This window comes from Lissotriton helveticus, chromosome 1_1 (genome assembly GCF_964261635.1).
Source record: "Lissotriton helveticus chromosome 1_1, aLisHel1.1, whole genome shotgun sequence".
NCBI classification, from domain to species: Eukaryota; Metazoa; Chordata; class Amphibia; order Caudata; family Salamandridae; genus Lissotriton; species Lissotriton helveticus.
In genome coordinates, this window is record NC_136057.1 from 344,507,669 (window position 1) to 344,520,159 (window position 12,491).

General features: G+C 40.8%; 1 protein-coding gene across 1 annotated transcript in view; it reads left to right on the plus strand.

Moving 5' to 3' along the window:
• The window catches only part of LOC144807650 (protein mono-ADP-ribosyltransferase PARP12-like), a 748,495-nt gene that overhangs the window by 502,927 nt on the left and 233,077 nt on the right, over positions 1–12,491 (plus strand). Inside the window, exons 5-6 of the mRNA XM_078673273.1 lie at positions 1,639–1,804; positions 2,148–2,265. Of these exons, the coding sequence (XP_078529399.1) occupies positions 1,639–1,804; positions 2,148–2,265 (284 nt within the window). The remainder of the gene's footprint in view (positions 1–1,638; positions 1,805–2,147; positions 2,266–12,491) is intronic.

The following is a 12,491-nucleotide window of genomic DNA, read 5'->3' on the forward strand; positions in this document are numbered from 1 at the left end:
AAAATGATAAAAAAATGGGCTAAAGATTTAAAATATTGCTTTTATTTCAAATAGGTTTAAAAAAGTTGTAATCATGATTTTTGTACAACTTTTTTTAACCTACATTGAAAATTAGCAATTGTATCGATGTACACAAACAAAATCAACCTGCATGGGGCTGTAAAAGTGGTTAAAAAACACAATAGCATACATGTTTTTTAATGTACATCATCTATCTACCTCCCCCCCTTTCTCCTTACAATAAATTTAGCTACCAATATGTTTAAAGCAGTAACGTACATTTTTCTTACCTGACTGCAGCTCCTCCGTGCAGCTGATCTAACTGTGACATTCCACTGACTGTAGAAACAGATGCAACACCATTTACATCAAGCTGGAAAGTAAAAATAAAGGACAATTACTCCCATTGAAGTCAATAGGATACTGTGGGACAATGTTAAAATATATATATATATATATATATATATATATATATATATATATATATATATATATATATATATATATATATATATGCATATATATATATATATATATATATATATATATATATATATATATATATATATATGTCCGTCCGTTATGGTATACTTAAAATATGTTTTATGTTTTTGTAAAATAAGTTATATTTATAAGTATTTTTACAGATTTCCCCAGATTTAAAAAAAATATAGTATTTTTTTTTCATTCATAATAAAGTTGTTAAATTGTGTTCTATTTTTACAAATTAATGCTAAAAGGTGCACTATTACCTAAAAATGCTAAACATGATCTACATGTGTTGCCAACTTTTAAATTACAATTATGTATGAGTCCAAATATGTAATAGTAGTGGTTCAAAAGTAATACTCAGTTATCACAGTAAATACTCAAGTATTAATACATATCCCAACCCATTACCGCTATAACCCTTGCATCCCAGCCCATTAGCTTTATTGAGCACATTTTTAAATGATTTTAATGTTTTTTCTAAATACCCTATTACTAATTGGTTTAAAAGAGTTTAACTTAAGTTAGGATTTTGTGTTAAGGCCAAAACCTAAGACAAATTTAAGACAAATTCCTAACTTTACTAATCCTAAATGCCTTTTGTAAATACCGAAAGTCGTAACTTTAGGATTTTGTCTCAGATTACTTTTGTGAATTGGGCCCAATATTTGTACACTTTTATCCAGCACCCCAGTGCTACATTCTTCCTGAGGGAATTGGTGAATATCAGGTAAACAAGTGTTAGCTGCTGCAGTGTGATAAAACTGTTGGATCAGTTGACGCACCAGAGTGGTCAAAGGGGCTGTTATTCCATGATGGGGAAGTACTCACAGTTGGAGCCCAAGAGTCATCTGGCCCCACTATGTGTGAAGGCTTGGGATGTTGTGCTAAGCTGGCTACAGGATCTTTCATGACCTTGCTATGTTGAGTGGCTCCTGTTCAAGCTAAGTAGGTTTCTTGGATGAGCTGCTAAGGTGTTGGTTGTCAGCCTGCTGCTGTGTAATCAGTCTTTGACCTAATATACAGTATGGGTAAGTTATTTAATCGCAGAGCTGTAATGTAATTGTCTATGAATGCATCTCCAACTTTGACCCACAGTCCATATATATATAGCATGTTATGTGTAATTCCAATTTCTTTCTCATATAGTTCGGGACGTCGTGATATAGATTTTGAGGGAATGAGTTATTTCTATCAAGTTCCATGGCTCTCCACAGCTACTTCTCTGACCCAACTTCTCAACCACCAGATGACGACAGAGTGGGTCTGGCTCTGGAAAAATGAACATGGACAGTGGATTGAGTATGGACAGCATGTGAGTGACCTACGTAGATAAAGATGGATGTGAGGGGAAGTTGTACTATGTGAAAAGGAGAAAATGTAGGAAAGAAAGGCTCCTCATTTGCTGCACAAAGGGGCTCTATCAAAGACCATTCTGTTCAGATAAATCAGGTTGCAGGACTGATTTGGAGAAAGAGGCAGAAAATCATTTGCTCTTTTAGCAGATGGACTTAAGTTGACTTTTGCAGAACAATGAACAACAGACTTCCGGATCCGATTTAAGACATAGGGGCCTCTCAATTAGTTTTCATGCATCTGACTACTTCAATTCTCCAAATGTAAGTTTTACTGACTTATTTATCCTCTTGATTCTGTAGGGTGGAATGGAAAAAGCCGCAATAACATCGGCAGATCTGGAGAAAATCTACCTCACTGATAAGAAAGCAGTAATCCCATTTCAGGCTGGAGATCAGCAGTACCAGATACACTTTAAAGGTACTGTGGCATCCATTGCAAGTCTTATTCTGATACATGTGTGTTATGTTTTAAAGAATGTCTGATGCAGCAGGTATTATCTGTGCTTTCATTTACAGGGACTTGCCTCTTTCCTCAACCTCCCACCAGACTGTAACCTTAGAGGTCCAACATTGCTCTGCCCTCTTCCTTCTCATACAGAAAATATACTTGTAGCCTTTGACTGTAGCCATTCATAGGTTTGCCCAGAGTACCAGACATAGGGCCTGATTTAGAGTTTGGCAGATGAATACTACGTCACAAAAGCTACAGGGGATGTATGACGTTACAACGCCTACCTTTACAACGCCTACCTTTACATCGTAAGTTTTACAACGCATACCATTACAACGCATAATGCTTTTGGGCGCTGGATAGTGAATAGTTTAAGTTACTATTCCAACTCCAGTCCCCGTGGATAGTAGGGAAGGTTATTGGATAGTAAATTAACCTATTCCCTATCCTAGAGCGCCCCCCAGAGCAATGCGTTGTAATAGTTTGCGTTGTAAAAGTTGCGTTTTAATGGTAGTTCGTTGTAAAAGTTTCGTTGTAAAGGTTGTATACCGCTACAGGTATCCCATCAGCCTAATACAAGTGCCATCAAACATTATACCCTTGTAGTATAATCATGTTTGTGAGGGAGTATCCCATAGGCTAAAATCTAAATTAGGCCCATAGTTCGCACATCTTCCTACCTTGCAGGCGAAACATTTCAGTCACTTCTCAGGTTGTGAAGCCAAACTACATTCTTAAGTCAGTACTGCTGTGGGACTGGCCCCATCCAACTCATCCAGTCCTATGGGGCCTCTACAAGTCAAACACAAGCTGTTTCACATCCAACAGGCTCATGTCTACAGCGCTCACCATAAAACCAGAAGCTCAGCTCCATGCACTTCATTCATTCCCTCGGGCAATTAACTTTATTTAGTGATCTCCAGGCACACACCACACATTTTCATGAAACACCATTTAACTTGCTGCTATTTTTCACACTCATAACTGATGGGACATAGGGCCCAGCAATCCTATGGAATGCTTGCACTATTGGGAAAAAAACTTTCATTTTGATCCTGCCTAATCTGAGGTCAAAACCATTTCTGCATGAATGTGTCACCATAAAAGATATTGAATGTAGGATGTTGCAGAGGGTTAGATCAATTAAATCTCTTTCATTAAAATGTTAGCATGTATCATCCACTATTCAACACATATCCAAATTACAGTTGTGGACCACAAATATTGCTTTGGCATCAATCTACATCTCAGAGCATGTGTAACCCATACATAACCCAATGGCCCATTGGCTCTGAATTAAGAAAAGTTTGTTGGCAATATAGGAGGCTCAGGCAGCGCCCGTGGTTGGTTGCCCCCTCCTAACCAGCCCCAGCTTTACCTTTGGGAGTGGGAGGCCTCAAAGCCTGCCTCTTTAATTGCAGGTTAATGCCCAAGCACACAACTGCTTTTACTATCGGACAGCACATGGAATTTTGTATTCCTCACAGAAACTTGGCTCAAGGATGGCTCCAATCCGGACCTTGCCTTGGCCATCCCTCCAGATAAGAGGAGGTCTTGCTATAATTTTTAGGGACACGTGGGAGGCCTTGTCCTTGGTTTTAACTTCTGTATTAAATTAACTCCCTCCTTCGCCTTCTTCGTCTTGTTCATCTATAAGCCCGTGGACTGTCCTAACAGCTATCTACATCTGCTGTGGGATTCTGTTGCCCAATTTTCCTTATGAAATGCCAATTTTACAGTTCTGGGAAACGTTAACATCCATGTTGACATCCTGAACTGCCCCCAGGTTTCCCAACTGATCCAGACCTTGGCAGGCCTTAACTTAACTCAACACATCGCTGCCTCTACCCATAAAGAAGGCCATATATTGACCCTAATCTTCTCTAATATCACCTTATTTCATGCTGGCGACCGTATCCACCTGGTGTGGACAGACCACTTCCTTGTACCATTCTATTTTGAGGGCCCTCGTAATCAACCAGAAATTAGTAATACACCTGTAATGTATCAAACGTTCGCTGCCGGACCGGAGGGTTGTCGGCTGAATAGCTGTGTCACAATATGATGCCATGACTGATCAAGAATTACTTCCTTTCACTGTGATGCACAATTACTGTCTGTTTGGCAAATGCTAATAATGTCTTACCAAAAAAAAAAAAAAAAAAAAATACACCTGTAATGAAGAGAGAATGACAGAAGGTGTCAAAGGAGTCCCTGTCCCTTTCTCTCCATTCCACCCCAACTGCATTTCCGGGCAATTCTGACAGCAATGCAACCCTATTTAGTCAATTGATCACCAGTCTTTGGATCTTCTTACCCTCCTGAAAGTACATACTACCAAAAGATCCAAGCCACCGACTCCCTGATTCTCTTCTGCTCTAAGAGCGGAGAAAAGCCATTGTGAAAAGCTTGAGCGCATCTGGAGAAGGGTTTATGACCCCGATGCAAAACAATCATATAAGGCAGCTCTCAGAAATTTTCGAAAACCCAAACGTAATACCGTGTGAAAGCACTTCTCAAGGTGGATTGAGACGGAAAACAATTCTTAGGGAAGTTTTTAATGATGTTAAGTCCTTCATCTCTCCTGATCCAGCAAAAACCGCATTCCTTCTCTCACCAGGTCTCTGTACCAAATTCTCCCCTTTCTTCGACGAAATAATTCAAAACCTCTGCTCCACCTTCCCAGGAGATGCCGGTACAGCAGAACCTATAATGCCACTGGAGTCTCCCACCTGATCTTTCTGAGTTCTGTCCTCTATCAGAGGATGATTTGTTTAGGAAATTATGAAATGTAAATCAGGATCTCAGGTTGACCCTGGGCCCCCCATATTCTTAGGCTAGTGGCACAGTCTGTGTATTGCTTCACCCTCCCAAATAGTAGTAAGTATCGGACCCCCACACAGAGGCACATCGAAGCAATAAAAACACCTGGAAAGGGATTTCACTCTCATAAAATGAGGTACATCAAAAGACAGTTTTCAGAATAAAGCGTGGGGTTTTATTTTTGCAACACTCATCAGTAAGGCTTTCCCAGATGTCAAATGAAAACAACATATAAATGTATATGGAATATATATATATTTGTGCAAGCAATAATAGTACTCTTATACATGAGCAAATGCAATTGTTAAATGCATGGAATAAAACACTAAAATACAAGCAGATAATAATACTGGACGTCTACTGCAAGAAATGAACACTATTAAATGCAAGTTTCAGAAAGATATATATGCTAAATGCATCAGATGATTATAACCACTTGAGACTTGAATGTGTACACAGACAAACACACACATCACAATGCTAATAATCAAAAGAAATACATCACAGCTCGCTCTCGCTGCATTTTTTTTGTCCTCATTTGCCCAGATTAACAAAAGACAATATTTTGCACTCGGGAGGCCTCCCTTTGATTAGCACCCACCGGAGTTTTCTTGTTCTTTTTAATCTGCAAAGGGTCACTCCTCACCTCGCTCAACATCCCTTATCGTAGGAGGCTTTGTTATACCTTTCCATGAGAGGTACCTCTACAGGAGTGTTTAGGCAGAGTGGTATAGAGGCCTAATCATTGGAAAATATACATATACAACCTCATTCTTCCTTTTTTTCCCAGTTCTCATATGGGAGCCAAATATCATTTATCTTGTGTTTTGAAGCCCGATCCAATCGGTTAACATATTTTATTGCCCTCAACCAATCTATTTTATTTGTGGGGGTAACTTTAATCCCGTATAATGCAGCACCAGCTTGGTGCATCACGGACCTCGCAGCAGTGGGTGGGCTTCTACTCACAGCCGGGTCAAGCCGAATACATCCACACAACAGGAACCCCAAAAGGGTGAAGCCACGAAGAAGTTTGTAAGGCTCACTTGTTTTATTGACAGCTAGCTGGCAGAGACCTTATCTTGGAACATGCATCAATGAATAAATACGCCAAACACGTTTCGGGGGTGAAAGAAATGACAAATTGCAGGGCGGCGCCAACCCGTGGCTCCTATTGGCACCTACAAAGCAGGGCAGGTCCCCACTTGAACAGTGGCATCAATCCACTTGGACAATACGTTTTTAATTTTGACTGTGACAGCGCACCCACTGGGGAAAACTATCTGCGCACTACAACACCCAGAAGGCCACGAGGATGGCCACGCCCAATGCGGCAGGTGTAGGTATTTACACTGTGTTCGCAGAACAGCGCTTTCACTTCGTCATGAACACGCCACTGAAGAAGGGAACTTTTCACCCCCGAAATGCGTTTGGCGTATTTATTCATTGATGTATGTTCCAAGACACGGTCTCTGCCAGCAAGCTGTCAATAAAACAAGTGAGCCTTACAAACTTCTTCGTGGCGTCAGCTTTTTGGGGTTCCTGTCAGGGCCGGACTGGGAACTGAAAGCAGCCCTGGCAAATTTTGCCAGACCAGCCCCCGTTGCGCGTAGCGAGCGAGCGAGCGCAGCGAGCAAGCCTGACCGCTAATAAGGGGGTTTAGGGGGGTTGGCCCCTAAGAAAATTTGGGAAAACGACAGACCAAAATGGGGAATTTTACAGCACATTTTCATTACATATTCATCGCATATTCAAATTGTATCAACTTTCAAAGCACGGTAAATAGTAGATGATGACCTTAAAGGTTTGAGATTGCTATGTGTGACATTTTCATAATTTCAGTGTAATTATGAGTGACATTTCAACAACTATGAGTGACACTTTCTTGCGAGCGAAATCAAGCAATTAAGACATGGGAAACATATAAATATCAGAAATTACACCCATTTGAGCAACAAGAAACTCTAAGAAGATTTTAAAACTGCTGCAAAGTATGGGAAATGGAAGGGCGTTAACTGGAGAGAGACTTTGCGACTTAAGTTCTCAGAAACAGAGGGTAGGCACTGCAGCTGCTCAGAACTTGATCTCATTAATCTGACCCTTCATGACCACATGGTAGCCTAAAAAGCAAATTTTATAGCATAGCAAGTGGAACTTGGAGATTATACTGTCACTCAGTCTCAAGCACTTACTCATAGCTGCCAAGTATTCTGACTTCTCATGTGTCACATTTTCATGATTTAACTGTACTTATGAGTGACAATCAACAGCAACATGTGACAACATGAGTAACACTTAGAGTGACACTTTCACAACAAAAATCAATCAATGAAGTGCATTGACAGAAATCAATATCCAAAATTACACACTTTCAAATAATAAGAAGTTCTAAAAAGATATTGAAACTACTACAAAATACCTGAAAAAGAAGTTCACTAACCTACTGCCCCGTTCTAAGAGGATTGTACTGCCATCTGTCAGGGGCTCAGAGCTTCAGAGAGTGCTGACATACATTACACTCAACTGTTGGCCTCTTACTGCGGCCTCAATACTGGTGCTCATTTAGGATTGCCACCTTTTGGAGAAAAAATACAGTCTACCATTCCTGGTTTTAACAGTTTGCAAAGGCCTGGACTTCAGTTTTAAGGGAACTTTGCATGAAATTGTCTGCATTCATTTTTGAAATGCACTTTCTGTCTTTTTTTTCTTTATCAGTCAGGGGTCATAAGGGCAGTTTAAAAACACATTTTATACTGTTTTCTTCTTATATGCACTGTTTAAAGTATGTACAGATAGGGGTAAAAATACCTTTTGTATCTGCCAGAATATTAAAATACTTACTGTACCGGAGTCGCGCTTCTAGATCTGTTTTCTCTGATAAATTACATGAATGCTACTTGTGCTGGCATGGTAGTAGGTAGGCTGAGGCAGAAGTTATCTTTCCTGGGGCTTAGTGCTATAGAGTGTTCTGGTATACAGTACACTCAACTGCTGTGCTTTAACTTTGGCATCAATGCTGGTGCTCACTGTACCACACAGGCTGAGGCAGGAAATTGAACATCGGACCTGCACTAGTTGGACATGTGTGTTGCCAGGCCAGCGGAAAAACAATTAGCCAGCCTATGCCGACTAGGCCCCTTGGCTCCTACAATGGAATTTATAATCATAATAATGGCATGTGCATTACAGCACTTTGGACTCCAGGCCAGGGATTCATGCGGGGCCGGGCCTACACTCGAGCCTCCATCAGGATGTTAGAGGCCCCAAACATTAGCAGCTGCCTAGTAATTATAGAGAGACACTGTTAGATTGTGTCAGTGGACTCACTCAAGCCGACGACATGGGACAGTAAGTCTGTGAGAAGTCTGTGAATCAGTGTAGGCGAGGCTAACACAGACTGAGGCACATGTCAGTCACATAGGTCACTGCCAGGTGGCCTCAGGCTGGCTGTATTACTTTTTTTTTTAAAAACTACAAAGCTGTTTACTCATGGCTGTTTACTCAAATGAGTTCTCCTGCCACATGTATTGCAAATTAGAGACAAACCAGGGACCATCTTGTCACTGGCTCTGTGTCCCACCATTCCACATCTGTAAAATGTCCCTATAAATTCTAAATCTCCTTTTTTTAAACTTACTATTAGTTGTGACAACACGCGCATCACGTGTGCCCTCTTTTTCACAGTAGTTTTCACATCCTTCTCTACACTCAAGTTCAAATAACTTTATTCGATTGTAGACGTAACAATCATAAAAGTACATAACATCAACATACATTTAAAAACAATCCAAGGATTCATTTGACAAGTGAGGAATCCAGTGCACAGTATTAGTTGAAAAAGTAGAAAGCAGCGGACAACATGAACATATACATTATAAAAATCACATTAAAAACATAAATAATTTCATTATAATTTCATAATAAAAAGTTAAAAGTGCATAAGGCATCGTTACAACATAATTATCCATCCATGCTTTTCCTAAAGGTGATAGCTGATTTTAAAAAGTTACAGACAAATAAAGTGCAGTCACATTTCAGCAATTGAAGATAAGAAAGTGCGGGTTTGATTTGTGCAAAGTTCAATTTTTTGAGGCACGGCTTTAGATATAGTTTCCGTGGTAGGGAGTAATAAGGGCAAATAAATAAAAAGTGTGCCAGATCTTGCGGAGACTTCCCGTCGCAGCCGCAAGCTGGCAACACCTCACCCCGATGGGCCCCACTTGGGACCGCCAATAGAAGATGGAATAGGTCAAAGCGGAACCTTGTTAGCAAAAAACGTTCATAGCCAGTCATGTGCCATGACAGGTAAGGTTCCATTTGGGGACAGGTTTTGAGAAGCAAGTGTTTCCTGACACTGTCCTTCTGTAGCTCGACCTCTTCTCTATCTAAACATCTTAATATTAGCAAAGCATTTTTCACAAGGATAACATCGGGTTTCGTGATCACGTTAGGACTAAAAAACAGTTCTGGCCGGCCGATTGCCGTCAGGCAGTCCTTTATATACTTCAACCACGGAACTTTAAACCTCCCATCGAGTGTTAAAGCTTCTTTCAATAGGGCTTGAGTGAGGGGTATATCTATATTAAGCCAACAATTCAACCAACATACTACTGGGTTCACTGCTATTCTGTCACTTAAATAGGGGACACCCAGCTCCTCATGTACCGAAAAGTTCCCAGTACCCCTTGGAAGCCTCAAAATCTTTTTCAGGACATTATTTTCTGTGACCTCTAGGTCCTTTATCTTGCAGTAGCCCCAGAGCTCACTACCATAGCAGGCGACAGCAACACTTTTTGCCTGATATAGTTTAAGCAGGGCGGCCGTTGGGCAATTTCCAATTTTTTTCCCAAAGCCTACAATGGCCGCATTCACACGTGTTGCCTCACCCTTCTTTTTGGTGACTGCGGGCCCCCAAGATAGTTTATGATCCAGGAGGACTCCAAGATATGAAAGGTAGGGATTTTCTCACCATTTAGACTGAAGGAGTTTATTTTCCGTGTACCCTGACCTATTTTCATGGCATAGGACTTAGAGTTGTTAATGCTTAGGCCACGGGACTCCATGAACTCAAAGAAGGAATTTAGTAATTTCTGGAGGCCATTTGCTGTTCTAGAGATGAGTACAGCATCATCTGCATAAAGCAGCACTGGAACCCCTTTGCGCTCTACAGAGGGGTAGTCTGCTTCTGTTTTTAATAGAAATTCCTCCAGTTCATTGATATACAGATTGAAGAGGAATGGGGCCAGGATGCACCCCTGGCGTACACCCCGATTGATTCTAAATTCGTTCGTTACTTTTAAATCTTGGGTGTATCGAACATTAGCTCTTGTATCTGAATGTAGGTCGGCCAGAAAATTAACAAGATTCCTCTCTACGCCCATTTTTATCAGAGTAGCCCATAAAATGCCTCTGTCCACACAATCGAAGGCGGACGATAAGTCCATAAATGCCAGGTAAACAGTTCCTTTTTTGGCCAGGGTATATTTACTTAAGATCAGATACAGGTTCAGACACTGTGTGATTGTCGAATGACCGGGTCTGAAGCCGTATTGTATAGGTGATAGGATATTGTTTACTTTGGCCCATGTGGATAACCTGTTTAGAATTATTCCACCTACCACTTTGGCTACTGAGTTTATTAGGGATATCGGCCTATAACATGATGGGCTACTGCGATCCCCCTTTTTAAAAACAGGGACTATAGTTGATAGCCCCCACGCTTTTGGACACCCCGTATTCACTGCTGCGTTCACTACCGCCGTGAGAACAGGAGCCCAGAAGGGAACACTGGATTTAAAAAGGTCCGGTGGTAAGCCGTCTGGGCCCGGGGCCTTGTTGCTAGTTAGTCCCTGGGTACCCCTTTCAACCTCATTAACTGTGAAGCATAGAGAATTATCGGATGGGGTTAAAAGAGCATTTTCTGCCCGCTGCTCATTACTTTTAAAAATCACACTGAAGTGGGACATCCAGTCCTCCTCTGAGATGTTAGTGCCAAGGGCTGTGTCATTAGGATTATCAAACAAGGGTTTGTTGATAATTTGCCAAAACTTACTGCTATTCCCCAACACTGAGGGGTCAAGAAGGGACTCTATGGTTATAGCCTTAATTTCTTTTTTCCTAGCGGCTAGTGCCTGTTTGTAAAGCAAACGCAGGTTTTTGATTAAAACAAAATCTCTGGGTTTAATTTTTAAGGCGGTCTTCAGATCTCTACTTGCCTTAGAGCAGTTATGATCAAACCATTTAGAGTTGTTTCCGCTTTGTACTTTAGTTGGTGATGTTAACATAGTTCCAATTATTGATGCTATCCCCTCAAAACCGGACAAGATGTTCTCAGGGGGTGAGTGGGAAGATGTACAAGTTAACAACTCCTTTTCGCATGCATTATTTATTTTAATGTAAAGCAAATCTTGATTTACCATTGACCATTTTATGCGGAGTCTGCCGTTTATACAGCTCATCGTTCCCCGATCAATTCGGGGCAGTTGTTGTTTAAAAAAGGTTCCACCCAGGTTAATAGTTAGGGGGTTATGATCACTGTAGACACTCAACAGTATGGTGAAGTTCGAGACCCATATTACAAGCTCAGTGGAGACTAGTATATAATCTATAAAGGATCCCTGACCAAGGCCTTTAAAGGTTGGAACATCGTAGACTTTTGATTCAGAGACCAAGGACATGGCTACAGTTAAGTTATTTTCATTTACTAGATCATTTAAGTTCTTACCTCCCCTAGTATGGGCAAAATGGAAACCTTCTATGTTATTACATCCCAGGGAACCCATTGGGGTAGAGCCAGGGTTACCACATGGGTGTACATTAAAATCTCCTACAATCAACAACTTTCGTGACACAGTGCAAACAGTTTTTCTTAGCAACTCTGTTAAGAACGCGATATTACAATCACCATTGCCGTTGTTAGCATTATAAAAGTTAATCAAGGTCAAAACACATTTACCACTCTTCAATTCTAGCATCTGAATGTTACGATTAGCCATCTGATAATTGCATGTTTTACAGCACAGACCTAGTTTAATGAGAATGGCCAAGCCACCCTTTGCTCTCCCCCTAGTTGATACAGCTGCAGGTATGACAACGCTTTGAAAACCCTCAATATGGAAATTATTATCCACCATCCATGTCTCCTGAAGGCATATAATTGTATATTTTTTAATAAATAATAACCAAACAGGATCGCATAATTTGTCAGCCAGGCCGGCAATGTTCCAAGATACTAAATTCATACTACAATCGCCAGATGCTACATCTATGATGGTTTCTCTAGTAGAAGCCGCTGACAATGAGTCAGTTAAATGTATATGTATAGTCCCCTGGTTCACGGTACTGGCCACGTCTAGATCTAAGTTGGCTAG